This window comes from Peromyscus leucopus, chromosome 4, assembly GCF_004664715.2.
Source record: "Peromyscus leucopus breed LL Stock chromosome 4, UCI_PerLeu_2.1, whole genome shotgun sequence".
Classification (NCBI taxonomy): domain Eukaryota; kingdom Metazoa; phylum Chordata; class Mammalia; order Rodentia; family Cricetidae; genus Peromyscus; species Peromyscus leucopus.
The window spans coordinates 6,411,824-6,435,540 of NC_051066.1; the positions used below are offsets into that span (position 1 = coordinate 6,411,824).

The 23,717-nt window shown below is 54.5% G+C and overlaps 1 protein-coding gene across 2 annotated transcripts in view; it reads right to left on the reverse strand.

The window, feature by feature from the left end:
* Niban2 (niban apoptosis regulator 2) overlaps positions 1 to 23,717 on the reverse strand; it is a 51,852-nt gene that overhangs the window by 11,404 nt on the left and 16,731 nt on the right. For both annotated transcript variants that reach the window (XM_028884754.2, XM_037204538.1), the window contains exons 2-5: positions 8,695 to 8,825; positions 3,508 to 3,636; positions 2,028 to 2,133; positions 782 to 949 (exon numbers count right to left, since the gene is read on the reverse strand). In XM_028884754.2, coding sequence (XP_028740587.1) covers positions 782 to 949; positions 2,028 to 2,133; positions 3,508 to 3,636; positions 8,695 to 8,825 — 534 coding nt within the window. The remainder of the gene's footprint in view (positions 1 to 781; positions 950 to 2,027; positions 2,134 to 3,507; positions 3,637 to 8,694; positions 8,826 to 23,717) is intronic.

Below are 23,717 nucleotides of genomic sequence, written 5' to 3' on the forward strand. Positions count from 1 at the left end.
GGCTGGCCTCGAATTCACAGGGATCCTCTGCAAACCATTATTCTCATCTATAAGAAAAATCTTGACCAAGCACAAAGTAGACTCATGCCATGAATCCCCGTCATACCTCCCCAATATGCAGGGATCCTCTCGACATTTCACAGAGAACTCAGAGGGAAGTCAGTCTCCATGAAAGTTAATCTTGGCTGTCAACTTACAATCACCATGGAAACAAACCTCTGGGCCTATCTGTGAGGAAGTTTCTAGATTGGCCTAACTGAGGTGGATTCACCCTCAGTACAGGGGGCACTCATGGGCTGGGGTCCCAGACTGGATAAGAAGGGGAAGGGCTGACAACATCAGCCTCCATTGTTCTCTGCTTTCTGGATGCAGTGTGAGCTGCTGCCACACTCCTGCCCCCAGGCCCTCTGAAATGTGAGACAAAGTCAACCTTTGCTCCTTTAAGTTGCCTTTCTGGGTGTGTTTGTTATAGCAACAACACAATAACTAGGAAGTCTCCTAACATCACATTGCTAGAAAGTGGCAAAAATCAAGATGATTTTGGGATTGTGGGTCCAGAGGCTCAACAAGTACAGCCTTTGGAGAACAATTTTCCAATGTTGCCTTGGCAACACAGAAGTATTTTCATCAAGGAGAAGGATAAAGAGTGATAATCAAAAGTTTCTTACAACTCAGGTGGGAAATGAGAGCAGATCGTAGAGCAGGGTTGCCATACCATCCACAACCACTCGGTGTCGCCACCCAGCACATTAGTAAGTGCTGCCACCTGCTGGCCCCTCACCATTGTTGCAGTGTCGGACGCAATCCTGAAGCACGGCCTGCCATTTGTCCTGTTCGGCTGCCGTCATCATGCAGAAGTAGTAGTGACGGGCATAAGGATGCCACAGGACCAGCGGGAACTGCGTGGGGCACTTGAGGATGGGCGTGGAGCCCGATTTCGATGTGGTCCCTGTGGAGACATAGCTGTAAGAAGCTGCCCTCTGCCGCTGAGGCCTAGGCTCAGGCCTAGATAAGGCTGTCCTGTCCTCAGGGTGTCTCAGCAAGGAAGCAGCTGACCTTCATTTGACCTCCAAGGCTCAGCTACAGTAACTGAGAGGCCTGGCACCGTGGCCCCTCCTTCCAGAACTGGAAATAGGTCACACCCACCTTGATCGAGTGCATGGCTTTATGAGAGGGTCAGGACTCTAGTTCATTACATTCTTGGGTTTCCCTTCAAATTTCAACAGCAGAGGCCAAGCTAGTGGTTTAAATATCCAGGGAAGGAGGGAGGCATGTGGGCAAACAAAATAAACAGAAAGGACTTTTTTCCCTTGCTGTGGCCCTCATGGGTATTTTAGATCCAGCAAGACAACAGGTCCTGGGCTCACCACTGTGGTCAGTAATATGACAATGACAGTTGTCTGTGGTCCAGCTTTGGGTGGCTGGGATAAGCTTACAGGGCACACCCCAAGGCCTTCGGGCCTCCCAGCACCAGGTTCAGTTGATACTGAAGAACCTGACGTCAGAAGGGGAGGCTTTACCTGTGTGGCCCCAACAAAAGGACAGAGAGTCAGTCCTGGAGTCCAGGAAAATGGACTACTACGTGGCATCTACAGCCACGTGGGCTTTAGTTCCAAGCCTCACATCCCAGGTGGGGACTGAATAGAATGGGGAGGTCTAAGATAATGCCTCAGAAATCCCTGGCAGGGTCACCGTCATCTTCTCCATAGACAACCATGATCTCAGGGAGGTGGGAAGGGCCTCCATCATAGAACTCTGGTGCATACAGCTTTGGCCTAGGCAGGGCCTGGCTGAGAGCCCACATGATCTGGGTCCAGACCCTATCCATACACAGCCTGGGGCAAACTTCACCTCATGAACCTTTGGAGTCTCCCCTTTGAGGGCTCGGTTTGTTCAAGAAATCTGCAGACTTTCTAGGCCCCACTGGCTGCCCTGCAGAATGGAGCCCAAGCAATGGGCACAGGGTCATCCCCTTCCCTAGCCAATCCTTAGGCCCATGTAGGACAGTAGGGTCAGAGACTACTTACCTGGTAGAGAATTGCCAACAAGCTCCAGGTACTGGTCTACAGAGGTGAGAACTTTGTAGCCTGCACTGTTAATGACAGCTCTGGGTGGCATCTGCCGCTCATAGGCCTGAAGAGAGCAAGAGAAATGAAGCCTCATGGTTAAGATCGTGGCCAAGCACAAACCCCCATTTCCAGCTGGCCCCAGGATTATGCAGCTACTTGTCCAAGGTGGGGGAGGGAGAACTAGAGGAGTCAGAAGTGACTGACCGACCACCCGACCAACCGACTGACAGGGCAGGGATGCGGCCTCATGTGGAGTGCTTGCCTGGCATGCTCTAGGGACTGAGTTTAGTCCCCACAGTGGAGGGCATGGAGATTGACTGTCGTATTATTGGAAATGGAGTGGCATAGACAAGGCCCAGCTCTGGGCCCTGACTTCAAGAGCTGGGCCAGGAGGGAGGGGAAACATCCACACAAAACGCTTGGCACAATGCCAAAAGATAAGCTTTGTTAGGGGGCAGCAACTACAATCACTGCCACTGCTGCCTCTGGGACCAGCGAGTCTGTGATTGTCTGTTACATACGAGACACTGCTGCGGAGCTCTCACAATGTAAGAGGTGGCTCATTTCCAGTTCACAAGGACAGGAAGTAGGCGTTGACTCTGAACTCAAGGGCTTTGACATTACCTTCAACCGCTCATCCCAAATTTCTAGGTTCTAAGCATTGCAGTGTTTCAAGGGAGAGTTAGGTCAGTGCCCAGCTTTCCTTACAGCTATGGGAGGGAAAATGATTCTGACCCAATTGCCCATACATCAGGGCTGCCAAGCAGTTGTCTGCCACTAGGGGGCAGACAGAGCTGCTCTGAAAAAGACAGGCCTGTCTTTGGGGCAGCGCTGGAGAAAAGTTGGGCAGATGAAATAAAATCTGTAACATAACCAGGTGGGACTTCTCCCAAGGGCTCAAAGCAAATACAAGACACGGTCAAGCTCCCATTTCTGCTCAGACCCACATCAGGGCAAGGAGGATTGGGGAAGGAGAATTCAGGAGCCCCACCCAGAGAGTGGTACGCAGGGCCAGATGGCCAGCAAACAGCTGGTGTGACTGCGGAAGCCTAAGGATGGAGGGGCTCCTGGGAGAAGTAGGAAGGCTAGCCACGAAGGAGACCAAGGCAAGCAGAGGGCAGGCTCTGCGTTGAGCGAGGGATTTGGTGGGGCTTGGGCATGACCAGAGGGCAAGAAGGGTTTGTGACGTGGACACCTGGACAAAGGGTAAAGGACACTGAGAGAAAGAGCCCCAAGGCAAACAGGTCTGGAGAAGTGGACAAGGCTCGGGAAGTTTGCTTTGGCCCGGGGAAGTCCGTGGAGAAATACTGGGGGGCAGGAGTGAATGGGGAAAGCATGGAGTCTGGAGCCTCAGGTTCGGAATGGGGGTCACGGAGTAAGAAGGAGGTAAGTGCAGAGGGCGGTGGCTGGCTGCCAGGGGCAGGCCAGACTCACTCACCACTTTGTTCTCGTACAGCACCAGCCCATAGTTGTGGGGCACCAGGCTGAAGCGATTCCTCCACTTCTTATTGTCCTCCTGGTACTGGAAAAGGTTCCCAGAGAAGATGATGCGTTCATCCAGGGGCACCTGTGGGCAGGAAGTGAGCGTGAAGCCAAGAAGGAACAAGGGGTCCCAACAAGGTGGCCGCACAGGGCTTGCATTTGAACTCCTCGTAGGGTGTCACCTACACACGGGTGTCACCTACACACGGGTGTTACCCACACACACACCACCGCCACCGCCACTCCTCGTAGGGTGTCACCTACACACAGGTGTCACCTACACACACACACCACCGCCACCACCGCCGCCGCCGCCGCCGCCGCCGCTGCCGCCGCCGCCGCCACCGCCACCTCCGCCACCAAATCCCTGACCTCATCAGGACTCTGAGACCAGGCTGCACTGCACCCCCTGTACGCATGAAGACCTGAGGCTTAGGGCAGTGAGGGACTCACTGGGGGTTCAAATAGAATATGAGTGGAACCCAGCCTGGGCATTCATTTGGATCCAGGCCTAAGGTTTCCCACTCTCTTCTAGTCCAGGGAGCCCCCCAGGGAGGGAAGTGGGGAGCAGGCTGCTTCCCCTGTCCACCTGCTACTTCTACTTCAGGGCACAGCATTCACCCAGCTGGAGGACACACCATTAGGCCAATACTTAAAAGGTCCTAGTATGTGGGCAAGCCTCTGCCCAGCTCTGGGCCTCACTTTCCCCTCAGAACAATGAAGACTTGAACTTATATCCAGAGAGCATCCCAGCTCTGCCATCTGGCCAGGTGGCATCCCTGAGTCAGGGTAAGGAGAGATGTCGGACCAGCGTCCAGGCAAAGAGATGACCTATGTGGGCTGCAGACACGCTCAGCCATTCCTACAAACCCTACAAGGACTAGCATGACTCGCATTCAGCTCCCTCGTCTGTAATATGGAGACTGTGGCCCACACCAGGCAGGCAGCCCATACAAAGCCAACACAACAGTGACCATGTCAGGAGTCTGCCAGAGTGCACGAGACATGTTCTCAGCTTCTGGGCTGACTTGGACATGGGAAGGGATGTCTTTACCCAAGCCAAGACTATGGAGATCAAGGAAGCTTCTGGAAGGGAGGTGCAGAAGCTGCAATGGACTGTGGGGCCCAGGATCTAGGAATCTCCATTTCTAGGCAAATTCTGTTTATTCTATGATAAACGTGGTACCAGTTACAAAACAGACCGAGTACTCTATGTATTGATGGGAAAAATTATGACTTTGCATCTTGGTCTGTGGATCTTGCTCCTCCTCCTGTGTTCTCTCCTGGCTCCTTTCCCTAGTTGCCTCCCCTCCCACACCCCAACCCCCCACCCCCCACCCCGCTCCTCAGGGGAAAGCTACACTCTTAAAAGGAGAGGCCATTGTGCTCAGACAATGGCCCCACACCAGTTTCCTCTCTAGAAGAAAATATTTACAGGAAAAAAGGGTCTGCTCCCCTCCCCCACCCGGGCTTTGCCCTTGTCAGGCGGCCCCCACTTGGTGGTCTATATTTAGACTTCTGAAACCCAGCCCTCCAATCTGTCTTTTCTAGAAAGAAAAGCCAGGGTTTTCCTAACACCCTGGGAAGACCCAACCGGCTCAGCTGGGCATCTACAACCGGAAGGCCCTGAGATTAGGAACAGTCCCAGAGGGTTGACTCTGCGGAAGTGCCTGAGCCATGAAGTCAGGCTCTGCACCCCACTACTGAGCACATCCCCAGATCCTGGGCCATCTCACTGAGACTGCCTGGCTGCTGGGTTAGATTTTATTTCTAAGATTTTTTTTTCCAAAGGTAAACTGAGGTGTTGCAAGCCTCTAATCCCAGATTCAGGAGGGAGGTAGAAGGAAGGGGGACCAGAAACCCAAGGTAATCCTCAGTTACAGGTGGAGTTTGAGGCTAGCCTGGGCTACATGAGACCTTACTCAACAGAAAAACAGGTTTTCTCAAATGGCAGAGTCCTGTTTTGAGTGGAAGGCCTTTGGGAGGTCCGCAATATTCCAGACCCTACAAATCAAGGGTACCCTTGCCACCCATCACAGGAGCCAGAGAAGTGACTCCCCAGCGACCCTCAGAGCAGGGAGGGGGTGGTGTGAGGTTCTCCACCACAAAACAACTACTGATTACTTTGTTTGCTGGGGTGGAAGGTGAGACACCTCTTTCTATGAGTATGTACCCCAGATGGCCTTAACTCCTGCTGGTCCTGCCTCAGCTCCTGAGTGCTGGGGTCCCAGGCCGTCACCTCATCCTGACCCCTCTGTTATTTTACTGCAATGACTGTTTCTGTAGAAAATGACTGTGACGGCTCTGGTGACTGACACTATTTCCCTTCTATTACGGTAATGACTTCACGTGGCAGTCAGCTTCAGGAGCCATCAAAGAAAGCCCCAGGCAATCAGGAACCATCAACAATTTCAGGCCACTCTTCTGGCTACATGTCCCGTTTGCCTGCAGTGGGACACAGTCCTGTGAGGGTGAAAAGCCAGACACAGAGAAATTGCTTACCACAGCATCAGCCTCACTCATCCTGGGCTCTGGGGAACCACGCTGCCTGAACCTTTTGTCTGTCTCTGGTTTTGTTCTTGTTTTGAGTCAGGGTCCTAGGATATAGCCCTCCTTGGCCTGGTGTTCAGCACGTAGTAGCCTAGGCTGGCTCCTACCTCAGCTTCACAAATACTGGGATTACAGGTTTGGGTCCCCAGGTTGGATGGGCCTCCACCTTGCCGTCTAGACAGGAAAAGCAGTGTAGGCCCTGCTCATCCGGGCTGAATTCAAGCCTCCCTTTCCTCGCCACACAGGTGCTGGTGCACACCTGCCCGAGCCAAGGCCAGGCCACGCCCAGGCCTCTCTGCTCTAGAGCCGTACACGGGGCAGAGACAAACAGCCCACCCTTTCTCTCCTCCCAAGGCAGGCTGCAGGTGTGAGAAAGGGTTCTGGGCTAGGAATCTAAGCCAGCTCTGTCTGCTCCTGGGCCCAGACCAGGCCCTCTGGGCTAAGCTTGGGACTTTGTACATCCGGATTCACTCTGTCCGTCAGTCCCTTCTCACAGTCAACCCCTCCCTGGCCCTCAGGGCCTCAGCGGAGCAGCCTTTTCCAGACTGCCCAGACTGTGGTGTCTGTAGCCGCCAGTCATATTCCCGGGTCCCACTGTACTGTGCAGACAGACATCATTCACTGTCTGTCACCTTGAGCACTGCCTGGAGCCTTAGCACCTGACCCTGCAGCCGCCCGCAGTTCTGTATAACCTTCTTGTACACTGTGAAGATGTGTCTTCGCCAAGGCACCTTCCGGTTGGTTTAATAAAGAGCTGAATGGCCAATAGCTAGGCAGGAGTGGATAGGGAGGATTCTGGGCAGAGGGAGGAACTCAAGATAAATCTAGGTGTGCCAAAGATGCCAGCAAGACATTGCAGAAATTGGACATACCAAGAGGTAACCGAGCCACGTGGCCGAACGTAGATTAATAGAAACAGGTTAATTAAGTTATAGGAGCTAGTCGGGGAAAAGCCTAAGCTAAGGCCAAGTTTTCATAATTAATAACAAGTCTCTGTCATTATTTGGGGCTGATGGGCCAAGAAAGTCCAAATACAGTCATCAGCAAAGATTCCCTTCAGAGAGCCCTGGAGTAGTGTTCCAGGCACGTAGCTAGCCTCTGCCTCAAGTTGGGTAATTCAGCAGCCAAACCAACTGTTTCCTTCCTGATTTCACCCGAGCCCTGTTACCTCCAGGCCTATCACAGTCCCCACTAATTCTAACGCTAGCACTGGATAATGAATGACAAGGTCCTAAGGGGAGGGGAACCTAGAGCATGTGGCCTGGGACAGTGTTAATGGATCTGTGAAGCGGAGACCATGCCACTTCCATGCTGGAGGAGAGGACGCAGGACCAGAGAGGTCTGCCACATGTCGCTTGACAGTGAGTAACCTGAGCTGTCAAGACTGCAAAATGCAGCTGTGACAATGGAGAGGTTGCACTGGCAGTGGGGTGGTTTGCACTGGCAGTGGGGTGGTTTGCACTGGCAGTGGGCAGGTTGCACTGGCAGTGAGGTGGTTTGCACTGGCAGTAGGGTGGTTTGCACAGGCAGTAGGGTGGTTTGCACTGGCAGTGGGGGTGGTTTGCACTGGCAGTGGGGTGGTTTGCACTGGCAGTGGGGGTGGGGGGGGGTTGCACTGGAGTGGGGTGGTTTGCACTGGAGGGGTGCACTGCAGTGGGTGGTTTGCACTGGCAGTGGGTGGTTTGCACTGCAGTGGTGGTTTGCAGCATGGGTGTTTGCACTGGCAGTGGGGTGGTTTGCACTGGCAGTGGGGTGGTTTGCACTGGCAGTGAGGTGGTTTGCACTGGCAGTGGGGTGGTTTGCACTGGCAGTGGGTGGTTTGCACTGGCAGTGGGGTGGTTTGCACTGGCAGTGGGGTGGTTTGCACTGGCAGTGGGTGGTTTGCACTGGCAGTGGAGGTGGTTTGCACTGGCAGTGGGGTGGTTTGCACTGGCAGTGGGGTGGTTTGCACTGGCAGTGCGCAGGTTGCACTGGCAGTGGGGTGGTTTGCACTGGCAGTGCACAGGTTGCACTGGCAGTGGGGTGGTTTGCACTGGCAGTGGGGTGGTTTGCACTGGCAGTGGGGTGGTTTGCACTGGCAGTGGGGTGGTTTGCACTGGCAGTGGGGTGGTTTGCACTGGCAGTGGGTGGTTTGCACTGGCAGTGGGGTGGTTTGCACTGGCAGTGGGGTGGTTTGCACTGGCAGTGAGGTGGTTTGCACTGGCAGTGGGTGGTTTGCACTGGCAGTGGGGTGGTTTGCACTGGCAGTGGGGTGGTTTGCACTGGCAGTGAGGGTGGTTTTGCACTGGCAGTGGGGTGGTTTGCACTGGCAGTGGGGTGGTTTGCACTGGCAGTGGGGTGGTTTGCACTGGCAGTGGGGTGGTTTGCACTGGCAGTGGGCAGGTTGCACTGGCAGTGGGAGGAGTGGGTTGCACTGGCAGTGGGGGGCAGGGAACAAGTGAGGGAAGGTTACCTCAGCCAATGAAGGGCCCTTAGAGACCAGCCCACCAACACAGGGAAATGAAGGCCCAGAGAAGCCACATCAAAGGCCTCATGGGAGAAGGGCTGGCAGAGCCCAGGCTGGACACCGGCCCCCCCCCCCCGTGCCTCTCACCTTGCGCCAGAGCAGCTGCGCCTGCGGTGGACCGGTGCCCTCGATCTCATGGCGCATGCTGTTGAAGAGGGAGACACCATATTGGTCCTCGTAGAAATGGAGGAACTCTCTCAGGATCTTCTCAGTTTTCTCTGAAAGGGAAGCATGCAAGAGAGTGTGAGGCCTAGGGAAGGTGTGTGGACACCTAGGGAATCAAGTCTGCAAAGTCCTGCGTGAAGAACTGTTCACGCGATGCACAAAGGCCCTTTCACCCAAACTGGGACTGGTCACCTTGGTCTCTCACACGCTAGGCAAGGGCTTTGGTTGTGAGCGGTCTGCACAGTGGCCACCCACTCCTGACAGGAAGCTGGTCAGTGGCCACACAGAGAGAAAGGAAAACCACATCCAACAGGCCTAGGAGAGTCTCGTGCTCACTGGCGACCGGCACCAAGTGAGTCCGCTTTCCCCCTGGGTGGACAGGGTGTGGTAAGTGGGCACGGGTTCCCTACGGGGCTGCATGCTCCTTTTGATGCCTTGCTCACACCTAGGATACCACGTAAGTGGGCATGGACCAGCTAATGTGCAGAGGTGGGACTGACCAGCATAAACCAGTCCACCCAAGACAGAAAAAAGCCAGGCTATGGTGGAAGTGACTGGTAGACCCTGTGAAGACAGTTGGAAAGTAATGGTCTCATACGCTGAGCACAGTCTCTGAGCAAGAATGATTCCTATTGGCGAAAAGGAACTGGTGAGGGAAAGGTGTGGCGGCCATGGGCTCGGGCTTTCCCGTGCAGGGATTGGGAGGGGGGTGCAGAAAGCCTCCTCACTTTCATACATTTGAGTCATTTACTCATGATTCAAATTCATCTACCAAGTTAACACTTTTTCTTCTTCTTTTGAGACAAGAGCGCATGTAGCCCAGGTTGGCCTCTAACTCTCTACATAGCCAAAACTGACTTTGAACTGATCCTCCAGGCATGAGCCACCAAGCCCTGTTTAAAGGTCAGGGGTCAAACCCTGAGATTCATGCAGGTTAGTTACACACTCCACCAACTGAGCTATTGTTGCGTAAATATTAATGTGAGACGTGTTACATTCGTTTATGCTGTGAAAACTTTGTTTAATGATGCAAAGATGTGCTGCATTCTATGTTGCATTTGTTTAACTCTGTGAAGCTGTGTTACTCTGCCTGTCTAAAACACCTGATGGTCTAATAAAGAGCTGACTGGCCAATAGCAAGGCAGGAAAAGGGGGTAGGCGGGGCTGGCAGGCAGGGGAGGATAAATAGGAGAACTCGGGGAAGAGAAGATCAAGGAATGAGAAAAGGAGAAGGGAAGGAGGACATCAGGGGCCAGCCACACAGCCACACAGCCACACAGCCACACAGCCACACAGCCACACAGTCACCCATGGAGTAAGAAGTAAAAATAGGTCTTTCACAGAAAGGTGAAAGACCAGAGAGAGGCAAAAGGTAGATGGGATACGATAAGAAAAGCTGGCTAGAAACAATCCAAGCCAAGGCTGGACATTCATAAAAAAGAGCAAGCCTCAATGTGCTTATCTGGGAGCTGGGCAACGGCCCCCAAAGAGCAAAGAGTGAAAACTACCACAGCCCCAACCCTGTGGGCCAGGAACTGGCTTCTCCTAGCTGTTCGCTTCTCTCTGGTGCTGAAGCGGTTTCAGAACAGAAAGGGTCAATCCATGGTCTCCAGAGCAGGTCCAGCAGGCAGCAGGTTCAGTACTGATCCTGCCTGAGTGCCCCTATTTATAGATGGGGAAACTGAGGCACCAAAAGAGATTTCCTAAAAATCTGCAACTAGAATCTCAACCTGAGGTTTATGAAGCTCCCCTCCCTGGGCCTCAGTTTCCCCTGCGCACTGAGAGGGCTAGAAGCAAAGAGCAGCAGTCCTCAGAGACTTCGGGAATTGTCCTGGAGATAATAAGGCTGGGGAAGGGTGAGGCTGGGGGGATGACCATGGGCCTGTCACCCCCCAGGGTGGGACACAACTTCACGAGAGCTTGGTGCCACCACTGTTCCAGGTGAGGGCAGTGGCGGCTCAGGAGTCCCCTGTCCTTGGGCCAGGTTCTGCTTTAACTCCCTGCAGGCAATGAGCATCCTGCCCAACATGGCCGCTTAAAGCTTCAGCCACAACTGTGAGGTCCAACCCAAGCTAGGGACACCCACCCTCAAACAGAGCTTTATCCCAACAGCAAATGTGGACCTGCTGCCTGGTCAGGCTCAGGAGGAAGCTGCCTATTTAAACACACACACACACACACAAAAGACTTGAATCCGGGCCTGCCCAGCCCACGGCAACTCTTGGCTACCAGGTGGGTGCCCAGTCTGGGAAGAGCCGTGCTCCAAAGGGTACAGCTGGCCTGTGAAGGAAGAGCAAAGTGAGCCAGGCAGAGTCCCAAGTCGTGTCCCAAACCATCGAGGGCGTCTAAGACCAGGCCAGACAGGTTGTGTAGTGAAAGAAGCTTCTGGAAGCCTTGAAAGCAGACACACCAGAAAGGCCTGTGCCCAGTGACACTGGTGGAAGCTGGATCAGCAGGCGGCTGCAGCTCAGCTCCCTAGGCCAAGGCACTGACACTCGTGGGCCTAAACACGCTGGGCTAGGAGCAGCCAGGACAGCGCCAGGGCCCGGGGTGAAAGTCACTTGGTGTCTTTTCACACAAAGTGAACATAAGTCACCCAAGGGAGATGGGACCACAGCTCCAGAGAGGAAGCAGGAAGCCTAGGGAAGGAGAAGCCACGGGGCCCACGGAAAACGTGGAGAGAAGGGCAGAAATGGTGTGGGATGGGGGCACGGCTCCACTACATGATGTGAAAAGAGGGCACACTCATGCTTCCAAGAACAGAGTGCCCGGCGGGAGCCCTGCCGCACCTGACTGCGGTCCAGGCACTCTCCGCTACTTGACCTCTGCAGCCATAGCAAACGTGACCCAAAGCTGGCAAACCCTTTGCCAGCTGATCTTCCAGAATCTTCCAGCACACGAGAAGGTGGGACCCTCTTGCTACATATCTGCTCCCATTTCTGGAGCGGACGGGACGGGACGGGACGGGATGGACTAGGGACGGCAGCTGGTGTTGAGGTTACAGACCTCCCACGTGGGTGGGGAGAAAGCGGGCTGTCCCTTACTGGGCAACACACAGCGGGGGCTTGACGAAGGGAAGGGACCTAGGGGTGGACCAGTGACCAAATGGTTATTGAGCAATGACATTGATGGCTGGGGTCTCAGCATCGGGACCCGCGAGCAGCCGGGCAAGTGGCAGCAAAGGTGGTCTGTGAGCTGGCACCCCAGGAAGAGCTGGAAGAGGCCGACAGTAGTGGGCAGAGCCCAGTCAGCCTGAGAAGAACTACCACGTGCCTGGTACTGAGGAAGTGCCCCCAAACACATGGGATGAGAAGCTGGATCTTCAGGGGGCAAAGGGGACCCCAAAGATCAGCAGCACCCCGTTGTTCTAACCTGGACTTAAGGCTCTCAGAGCTGCATAGGAGAAGACATGAGTAGGTACATGGCCTGGCTCAGGCCTTACCTCCCTGCCAGTGGGCTCTGCAAGCCCAGGCCGTCCCCTTTCCTTGGGGGCCCTTCACAGTGTCCACCCTGTAAATGCTACTTAGCACCCCTTTAGATACAGTTGTGTCTAACTGTATACCCCAGGCTGGCCTGGAACTCGCTCTGTAGCCCAGGCTGGCCTGCAATTCCCATCAGTTCTGCTTTTACCCTCCTGAGTGGTGGAATTACAAGCGGGAGCCACCAAGGCCACTGCTTTTGTCAACTGTTGCCCGAGGCTAGCTCCAGAGAGGTCAGAGGATTCCATGACTCAGCATCCAGCCTAGGATCTGCGGGAGGTACCTAGGGCTGGGGGGTGGGGGTGGACCTCTCTCTACACCTGCCCACATCAGCTCTTCCAATCTCTCCACCACGGCCTCTAGAGAGACTCCAGTGCATGGATTCGGGGTTTCCGAGGCCAAGGCTCACAACCCTGAGGACTGCTCTGACCAGTGGGTGAAGGGGGCTGGCTAGATCACACACGAGATGGAGACGGTCAGGATCCGCGTGGGCTCCGACCGCTGTCCACAAAACCTCAGAGGGCAGTGGGGAGGCAGCCCGTGGCCCCACCCGAGGAGAGAGGACCAGCCTCAGGCCCAGAACCTGGAGGCTAGTACAACAGGTACAGAGGCGTGGGTGGGCAGGTCTGTGGGCGTGGGCTGGCCTCACCCTCCTGTGCGCTGACTCAGCTCAGAGGCCGCTGCCTAAGGAGCTGTGGGAACTGTGGAAACTGATGGGCCCGCCCTCCAGCTTCCCGTGAGAGGGAGGCTTGGGGCTGCCCAGTTCTCTCAGACCCTCACCCTTCATAGAAGCCAGGCATCACAGAGGCCCCTCACAGGGGCAGACAGGATGTGGACAGGGCAGGTTATGGACAGCGCCACATGCACAGCCCAGGGCACCAAAAACACTAGTCTTAATTATAACAGTGCTCAGCTTGTAACTATGGAGGCAAGAGGTGGGCTGAACCACTCATTACCAGGTAGAGAGAGAGAGAGAGAGAGAGAGAGAGAGACAGAGAGAGAGAGAGAGAGAGGGGAGGGGAGGGGAGGGGAGGGGAGGGGAGGGGAGGGGAGAGGAGAGGAGAGGAGAGGAGAGGAGAGGAGAGGAGAGGAGAGGAGAGGAGAGGAGAGGAGAGATCAGACAAAACTAAAGTTAGGAGCAGGGCTTGTGTGTGTCCTCTGTGCACCCAGGTTCCCCACCACACCTCAACCTGGGCTGCGTGTCTCACCCTGCTCCTGAGCCAGCGATGCCCCTCAGATGTGGGCTCACCTCACACGGAAGCTGGGCTACCCGCCTCTGCCCAACACGCAGATTTTTCTGCCGGCCCAGGGATCAGGGTGCATACATGCTCCCACTTCCCAGGTTGTAAGAGGAGGCTCGGGAAAGACCATCCCACAGTAAGTCAACAGAAACAAAGCTGGCCCTGTGTGGGCCGTCCCAGGGGCCCTGCCTGGTCCCCTGTCACCCTGAGGACAGCTGGGAAATCCAGAGCTGTGTCAGGCAGTCTCGGAAGTACCAATGCCCCAGGCCTTGCAAGGCCTCTATGCCATGTCTCAAGAAGGCAGGGTATGCCATGAAGCTCTGAAAAGGCCAGTTCCCAGGACAAAGTATTCTTGTTCTCTCTCTCTCTCTCTCTCTCTCTCTCTCTCTCTCTCTCTCTCTCTCTCTCTCTCTCTCTCTGCTCTGCTCTCTTTCTGTGTGTGTGTGTGGGGGGGGGGGTGTTGAGGAGCCCAGTCTTGATGCAGCTGGATACACCCTTCGGAGGAGCTCAAGGGTGACCCAGAGAGGCCCCTCACCAGCCAATCCTAATTCTGCACCCAGAATTCCCAGAGCTCCCTGGGTGTGCCCACTGAGAACTCAGCACAGGCTTCTCAGCCCTTGTGGTCCTGAGGCTCAGAGACACAGCCTGGAAGAAAAGAGAAGAGGAATTTCAGAAGGAGGAATTAGAGTTGTTTATCTGAGTGAAGGAGGTTCCACCACGCAGCCCAGGCTGACCTCAAACTTGAGACAACTCTCTTACTGAAGCTTCCCAAGCACTGGCATTACAGGGCTCTGTCACCGTACCGAGTTAGAAGTAGGACTCTTGTTTTGTTTTTGTGATGCTGAGGACCAGACCTAGCTAGGGCTTCATGCATGCCAGGTGAGCAGTCTACCAGGGAGCTACATCCCAGGCCAACGGGAGTCGGCTTTGACTCTTTCTTCCCCCAGGCCCTGTCCAGAGTCCCCCACCCCCAGTGGCCTATCACACTGCCATACGGTGCCTTTATGAGGCCCTAGCTTCACTTTTCTATGTCCTTACCCAGGCCCAGGGGGATGCAAAGCGAGCTTAACTGTCCCCATTTGACAGATGAGGACATTCAGGCTCAGAAAGGCAAAGTGACTTTCCCAAGGTCATAATCTGTGAGTGTCAGATCTAGTCTGGCTCTCCACCTCCCTACCTGCTCCCACGTAGTGCAGGCTGGCACCGCACCCTCCCACCTATTGGACACCCCTGCCCTGGCTGATCCTCCCTGGGCTAAAATGGGCAGCTAGGTCTCAGGGACCTAAGGTCTTAATGAAAATCTCCGCAGTGCTGCCCTGGCCTTGGGAGCCGACCAAGACGCTAGCCTCAGCACTTCCACTGAGCTGCGCGTGAGTCAAGCTGGTTAGGGACTGACCACAGTCACCTGGGACTGACAAGTGGCCAGGACACAACCCACAAGGGCTCCAGCACCTCAGTGCCTTACAGGCACAGACTCTGGGTTCAAGTCCCAGTTCTGCCCCCTAGCTGATGGTCTTGGCCAAGGCACTCGCTCTCTGTGAGCCTGCCTCCCTCTCTTCAAGATGGCACATGGGTACACGCCCGACTGACTAGGTGATGAGGAAATCTGAACCAATGAGCATAAGACACTTGGCCCTGACAAGGACAGTGCACATGACTGACACTAACTGCAGCTCAGTGGCCGGAAGAATGCTGATCTCTGATTTTCCAAAGTGACAATTTTAGGGATCATGTTACTTCCTGTGTAGATAGCAGAGGCCACCAAGAACAAGGGCCCCAGGGTGCCCTGAAGTCCCTGAAGCCTTGGGGAGCTGGGAGAGGGGTGCTGGGTCTATCCTGCAGATGAAGTTCAGTATGGGGAAGGTAGAGAGGGGTCCCTGGGGACACGCTGCAGGAAGTCTGTGAGACCCTGCATGCTGCACCCCTGTGGAAACCCTACATAATCTCTATCCACAGGAGCACAAGAAACTGAGATCCCCTCCCACACTGTTCATGAAAGAGCAGCCCAAGCAAGAGCTGAGCCCAGGTCCAAGACCCAGGGACCTGAGCCTGAATCCCCTTCCACAGTGACGGCATGAGGACAAAGAAGACTATCTCCAACCAGGGCAGCAGCCGACCTCGTGTGGACACAGGGACTTCACACAAGTCCTACCCTGATTTGGACTCAGATGTGGGCACTGAGCCAGGCCCATCCTGGTCTGGCTGGTCCCTCCAGCAGGCTCGTGGAACAAGCCTCGCCACCATGCCCGGCCCAGTTTCAGGGTTTCATGGGGACTGAAACCTAGCAGGTGGCAGCAGCTGCAGGGTGGGGCCGCTCAGAACTGGCCTGCCTGGTTCTTGGGGCACTGGGGAGCACTCCCGATAGGGAGGTGGGGGAAGTGGCTAGGACGATGACCCGCCCACCCCAGAAACTAAGGAGGCAGGGACTCCTTGGGTTCCCCAAGTCACGAAGTCACATACCAGAAACTACATCACCTGACTGGTACAGCCAGAACTGAGGCCCAGAGAGGCAGTCACACACTCCTGGAGTCACACAGCACAGCTCGACCAAAGGACCGGAGTACCAGGTCTCAGTGTGTCCCTAAAGGCTCTCTCCTGACACCGAAACCTCACTACTGACACTTCCACTTAGGTCTCCCCAGCCTCAGGATATGGCTCGTGTAGCCCAGGCTGGTCTCAAACTTGTTATGTAGCCAAGAGTAACTCCGACTTCCTGAGCCCTCTGCCTCCACCTCCCAAGATCCACAATTAAAAGCATGAGTTGCCACACCCATCTAAAAGTATGAGATTTTTTTTTTTTCCTCGCAGCATTGAGGATCAAACTCGGGACCTCCCACATGCAAGGAAAACACTGCCAGCCGAGCTGTATCTCCGGCCCTGTGTCGGAGCTGCCTGCATTGACCTTCCTCCACCAATGCTCTGAGAGGTTACGTGATGTCTGAGAACACACAGCATAGAAACAGTACGGTGTGGGGGGCAGACAGACGGACAGATGGACGGACGGATGGACGGGGGAGTGGTGTCGGGGCCACACCGGAGAGACAGCTCTGCTGCTAAAATGGCTGCCGTGCAACCACAGGGAACTGAGTTTGGATACCCAGCACCCACATAAAAATCCAGCATAGCACCCCAGGTCTTTAACCCCAGTGCTGGGGGCGGAGACAAGCAGGTCCCTGGGGCTCATGGGCTGGCCAGCCTAACTGAACTAAGGAGCTCCAGGTTCCGGGAGAGACCCTGTCCCCAAAGTAAGGCACAAAGCAAATGTGGAAGACTCTGCATGCACTCACAAATTACCTATACAGGTGTCTAAAAAGACACATGCAGACACACACTCCACACACATATACATACATGTGTACATACATAAACGACACAGACGCAGAACCAAAGTTTGGGCAAATACATTTCACACCCACATGGAGACTGTCAGCCTCTGGGGTGGATACGGCAGCCTGTGGGTGGCCCCATCAGGAGGACCGATGCAGGGGCCTGCTGGGGAGTTGGGAAGAAGGATAATGATAGGCTCCGCCATCCAGCAGGAGGGAGGGAGGGAGCAATCGGCCCATGAGAAGAGCTGGGGCCAGCAGGCCAGGACCCTGCAGAGCCAGAGTCAGGGAGAGAGCGTGACAGCCAATGCCACACCAATGAGGCTTATCCAGGGAGCAGGGGCCGATGGAGGCCCCTTGACAAGAAGTCCAAAGGAAGGGTGTCCTCAGCAATGGCAGGTGCCTGGGGCTCTGCTTCTGGGCCTCAGAGGGTAACTGTGAGGTGACTCCTGTCAGTCAGCCGGCCAGCTCGCCTCAGCTCAGCCTGCACCACCTGCCACTGCCCAGCCCGGTCACTACCCTCTTACACCTGCCTCAGCCTCAAACTATTCCTGACTCCCTCTGGTCCGTGCCATTCCAGGGGCCAGCATGGAGCGGCCTGGCCCTCCCACGTTCACAGACCTTCTAAGGCTCCCTCTGCCCTCGGGACAAAGGCTCGGCTCCTGGTGTAAGTACCCTGAGTACTCTAATGTCTGAACATGCCCCTCCCCCCCAACCACCTCTTCCTTGGGGATCCCCAGGATGGGTGGGTGCTCCCCGCTCATCCACACTCGACTTCTCATAAGCTCCACCGACCCTAGGCTCCTCACATGTAAGAGAGGTTTATGTAGAAGCTGGGCCTCGGAGGCGCCTGAGGAGGAAGGAACACCGCCAGCACAGTCCTTCTTTGTTGGCGAGTGGGTGTCACGTGGCCTCCCTCCTTCCTCACTGCAGGTGTCCTGAAGGGACCTCCTGCTGAGTTGGTCTCTGACACCAGGGACTAACGTGGAAACCCCTTCCCAGGAACGCAGGTCCACATGGGCCTGTGTACGTATTTGCTGTGGGCTGGGGACATGAGTGTCCAGGGACCCTGCTTCACTGGACTCTGCCATCTCGCTGAGGATAGACTGAGGACCTATAAAGCTGATTGTTAGTCACAGCCAGATGGCTAAGGATACAGTACAGTGGTAGAGCACCTGCCTATCACGCTCAAGGCCCTGGGTTCAATCCCCAGGACTACCAAAAAAAAAGTTCTTATTTAGACACAGGTGGAGAGGCACCAGGCTGGCAGGGTACCTATCATTTCTCATGTAGGTCACAGAGTATGACACCAAATCACGACCTGCCACAGTCCGGAAGCATCTAGGAGCATCAATGCCATTGGAGAAACAGACTTGTCCACCAGAGCAGCGGGACCTGGACTCCGAGGACTGTGGCAGTGTCCAGAGGATCAGGTGACTTGCTTTGTTAAGGATGAGCCTTCAACAGCCCCAGGAGACCTTAGCTTCCCTATCAGCGCTGACACAACACCGACCCATGTCCTGACATGCTGCAGCCCATCAGCAGGTAGCAATGAATGGAATCCAAGATAGGGGTTCTCAGCCACACTTCCCTCCCACCGATACCAAGTGCATCCCGCTCTGTCCTCTCTCCTACGACATGCCCTTTGGCAGAACATCCTTCTTGATTTCCAGCTCAGAATCTCAGCCGGACTCCCTCCCCCTGCTCCCACCATGAAGGCTCTCTGGTTCTCCATTTGCATATAATTATAACCATCACAGCATGAGCTAATGCATGCCACAGTTGCCCAGAGCCAGCACTGAAGCGCTTCTGAAACACGTTGGCAATAATTGTCACGTGACTTCATTTAACCCCACCAAGACAAACTGTTAAACCCATTCTCTGGATGAGGGATCCGAGGCTCAGAATTCAGTGACTTGCCTGCCCAGCATTAGACAAGAGAGCAGAACCAGGCATGATGTCCCAGACTCCCTGCTTCCCTAATGGTAATGGAGAACTCTGAGATACCGTGGACTCTACGGTTAATAGTCAAGGCTTCAGTGGTTTACTGACTGAATCCTGCCTGCCACATTTCCTCGTTAACAGGCCACTGGAACTTTGGGAAGGCTGACCCTTGGACAGGTGGGGAACAGAGGTCAGGAAATTAGGGAGCAGTTCTCCAGGCTCTTTCCACCCTGGCTCCCCAGGACTCGGCCTGGCCTCTGCCCTCTCTCCCTGATCCATCGAACCCCAGAGTGAAAGGTTATCTAGTTCCAGATGCCAAGACGGCCACCTGCAAAGGCTCTGAAGGCCCAGGAGGGCTGGGTCTCCTTAGCCAGACAGGGTTGGGAGTAGTCAGCCGGGACTTTTACAGAAAGCCGCCTTGCAAACTTCTCAGTTAGCAAATATTTAACCAGAACTCAGCCACAACAGGTCTGGTGAAGAGTAAATGCTGAAATAGGAGGGCCTGAGGGTGGCGAGGACAGCCAGGGTGGAGGCCTGGGGAAATGTCTGGAGGTGGGGGGAACACCCGAAACTGCCCTTCACATCCTCCACTTCAGTCGAGAAAATCAGTTCCCATCTGGACACAAACAGGAGAAACAAAGGCCTTCTCATCCCTTCCCAGCTCCACCCACCTGCCTGGCATCAACTCTCTGCTCACAGCCTCCAGCTGGCAGCCTGTTCTAGGAGGCCAGGACACTTGGGGAGCAGACAGAGAAAGGGAGCCCAGGCCACCAGCAACATCCCCAACCCAGAGCAGGACAAGCCTGTCTACACCTACTGCAGGCCTGACACAGGACTGGCATCATGCCCACCCTCCAAGAACCTCTCTCTCTGTGTCTCCAGGGAAGGCTCTAGGGATCTGATGAAGGAGATGGACTGTCAATAAAAAAAAAAAAAAAAAAACCACAATGGGACTGGAGAGATGGCTCAGTGGTTAAGAGCACTTGATGGTTTTGCAGGGGACCCGGGTTCTGTTCCCAGCAACTGCATGGTGACCCATAACAAGTTCCAGGAGATTGACTACCCTTTTCTGGCCTCCACAGGCATCAGGCATGCAAACATTCATGCACATAAAATAAATATAAATAAAATTTTAGCCAAACAAACAAACAACAACAAAAACCCGACACTGACGGCTGGCCCAGCAGATAAAGGCACCCACAGCCAAGTCTCATGACCTCAGTTCAATCCCGGGACCCCACAGGGCAGAAGGAGAGAATTAACCCCCACAAGTCAGCCTCTAACACACACAATTTTTATTAAGCGACCCCCCAATGGGTAACCACTCTAACTAGGAACCAGGAGGAGGGCAAGTGATACAGTCTGAGGATCCAGGGGATCTAGCGCCTCGCTAGGTGAGAGAGAGCTGAGTGTGCCCAGCAGACAAAAAGCAAGCTGGTCTGTAGACACACAGGAAGCAGGAATCTGTTTGCTCCTCCCCTTGTAGGCCAAGGGCTCTCTGAGCAACAGCAAGGCGCCCAAGCCGCAGGCTTAGACGGCGTTTTCAAACAAGCCCACCCGTCACTGGCTCGGGGGGATGAGTATGCATTTCATTCTCTCTGAACTCCACAGAGCCTTTCAAGCAGGAGTTGACATTGCCCACGGCAGCCACTGAAGGTCGGAAGAAATTCGTTTCATCTGCTCCAGCTCTATGGCCACATGATGAGCAGCTAGGGAAGGGTGACTGCTCGTTAGCAGCAGCCACCCAGTTCTCCTGCAGAACCAGCAAGAAACGGGAAACATGCTGGGCACAAGTGGCGAATGTCCTTAGTCCCAGCACTCGGTAGGCGGAGGCAGGTGGATGTCTGTGAGTTCAAGGCCAGCCTGGTCTACATGGTAAGTTCCAAGACAGCCAGGGCTACAGAAAGACCTTGTCAAAAGAAAGGGAGGGAGGGAGGGAAGGAAATGTGACACATTTGGGATCTACTTTTCTAGGCCCTTGATATTCAAAGGTTAATTAATCAGAAAGGGGAAGTGGACCCAACAAAGGACGGCCAGTAAACCACACCAGCCGCAGCCCTGCTCCCACAGCACTGTGGATGGGGTGCCACCCCACATCCCCAACACAGCAACAACCATCAGAGATGCCGGGTCATCATCCCCAGAGACAGCGTCTGCTGGGAATCCAAGATCCTCAAGAGCTTGATCATCGGTCACCAGTTCGCGCGTGCGTGCCCCAGGCTAGCTTCTTGTCTGTATCTTCGTGTCTCTCCAAGCTCCTTCCCAGAGATGGTTGGAAGAAGAAAGTAAGGCTCAGGCACAGGCTACAGGGAAGTACTTGAGTGGCGCCATGCCATGAGCAATCACGGAGTTGGAAAACTCCCTGGGAACCAGATTCTGGGCTTGCTGCAGCCGCGGCCTGACCAAGCTGAATCTGGTTTGCGGATGACCCACAGACAGCACACAGGACCTCAGCAAGGGCTCTGACTGCATCTGATGCCCAGAACAGGGCAGGGGACCCACAGGGAGGGAGCTCCCAACTATCAGAGGTGGGCAAACAGAGGCTAACAATTGTGCCCCAGAGGGGTAACCAGGAACAATGTGAACACTGGGACCACACAGGCCCAGCTCTGCCAATGACTGAATCTTTCTGAGCCTCAATTTCTTTCCATAAAATGAGCATTGAAAATAGCCCAGCCATGCCAGGCGGTGGTGGCGCACACCTTTAATCCCAGCACTCTGGAGACCGAGGTAGTTGGATCTCTGAGTTTGAGGCCAGCCTGGTCTACAGAGTGAGTTCTAGAACAGCCAGGGCTACACAGAGACCCTGTCTCAGAAAAGCACCTGCCCCCCACCAAAAAAATGCAGCGTAGAGGCTGGAGAGACAGCTCAGCAGTTCGGAGCACTTGTGGCTCTTGCAGAGGACCTGGGTTCAATTCCCAGCACCCATATGGAGGCTCACAACCATCTGTCACTCCAGTTCCAGGGGACCCAATGAATGTCCTTCTGACCTCCTCAGACATCAAGCACAGATGTGGTGCACATACATGCATGCAGGCAAAACACTCACACATAAACTAATAAATAGATCTAGAAGTAAAAGAAGTCCGCCAGGTATGGTGGCGCACACCTTCGATCCCAGCACTGGGGAGGCAGAGGCAGGCGGATCTCTGTGAGTTCAAGACCAGCCTGGTCTACATATTGATTTCTGAGACAGCCAGAGTTACATACAGAGAGATTCTGTCTCAAAAAAGTTTAAAAAATAATAATTAAAAAAAATAAATAAAAGACCCACCTAAGCTGGATGTAGTGGTGGCGTGCTTGTAATCCCAGCACTCAGGAAGTTGAGGCAGGAAAACTGTAAATTCAAGGTCAGCCTGGGCTACATAACAAAACCCTGTCTGGACAACAACAAAAGTTGTAAGGCCCCAGTGAGATGTGCCAGGGGCAACTGACACCGTCCGCCTGACAGGAAGAACCCAGTAAGTGCAGTGCCATCCTGGCAGGAACCAGCGGACTGAAGGCACCAGTTACTCCAGCCCAGCCCGGCAGGAAAGGCTGAGCAGGACACAAGCCCCACCACAAATCTGCTGGGTGCCTACAATGCCACTGTCCTTACCAAATCCAGGTCGAGCTCCTTCCCAAGCTGCCCCGGAATGCCAGACCCCTCCCTGCCCACCACACAAGCCTGCACACACACATACACACACACACACACACACACACGCACACGCACACGCACACGCACACGCGAGCGAGCACGCACGCACGCACGCGCACACGCACACGCACACGCACACGTACGCTGTTATCTGCAGCTCCCAGAGCCAAGGTCCTGACAGCAGACAGTGTGAGAACAGGGGAATGCCGCTTTCTTCAAGTCAGGGAACAGGGACACAGGAAGATGAGCCAGCCAGTGCAAAGCCGCTCATGTGCTTACAGCTGAGCTAAAAGAAACTCAACCCCGGGCTGCAATGTCAGGCATAAAGCATCCATAGAGGGGGCTGGAGAAATGGCTCAGAGGTTAAGAACACTGGCTGTTCTTCCAGAGGTCCTGAGTTCAATTCCCAGCACCCACATGGTGGCTCACAACCATCTGTAATGAGATCTGGCGCCCTCTTCTGGCCTGCACAGACACATGCAGACAGAACACTGTATATGTAATAAGTATATAGATTTTTTTTTTTTTTTTAAAAAGTATTTGTTTAAAAAAAAAAATAAGGCATCCATAGAGATGGAAGGCTGGGTCTGGTGGCTCACAGTTATAGTACCAGCTACACAGGAGGCTGAGGCAGGAAGATCACAAGTTCAAGGCTAGCCTGAGCAGCACGAGAAGACCCTGTCTCAAAACAAAATAAGCCAAGTTGTATTCGCGATTGGCCAGGATTCTGTCCTGAGTGGGGGCTGGTAACAGTTAAAACAAGGTGCACCCTAGGTGGATGGATGGAACTTGGGGTTAGTTTGATTAAGGCTGAGTCCCTGCCACTGTAGTGGGAAAGGACATTCATTGTCTTCTGTCATAATGGGAGGGTCTGGGGCCTTGAGGGTCTAGTATGGTAGCCAGCTCCTTCACTGGACAAAAAAGGGTATCACGTCATCCGGTAACAGACAGACAGACTGGGGGCTGGAGCCCATAGCCCTGCATCATCTCCCATGCCGCCTGGTGCTGGGGAGATGGTGAGCCTGGGCCCATTACTTCCAGGGACGCCCCTCCTCCAAAGCACACAGAATGCAGAGCCTGTTGGCTGAGCACAGTAGTCTCCATGAAGTACCGGTGAGGGGAGAGGGTGGAACAGGGGATGGACGGCTGGCCTCCAGCACACGGCAACCTCCTGCCTCAGCTCCTCAGTGCCAGGATCACAGCAACACACCAGCAACCCTAGCACAAGCTGACTGTACTATTATTCTTATTATTATTGTATGTACATGATGTATGTATGTGTCCATGATGTGTATGTGGGGAATGCATGTGCCAC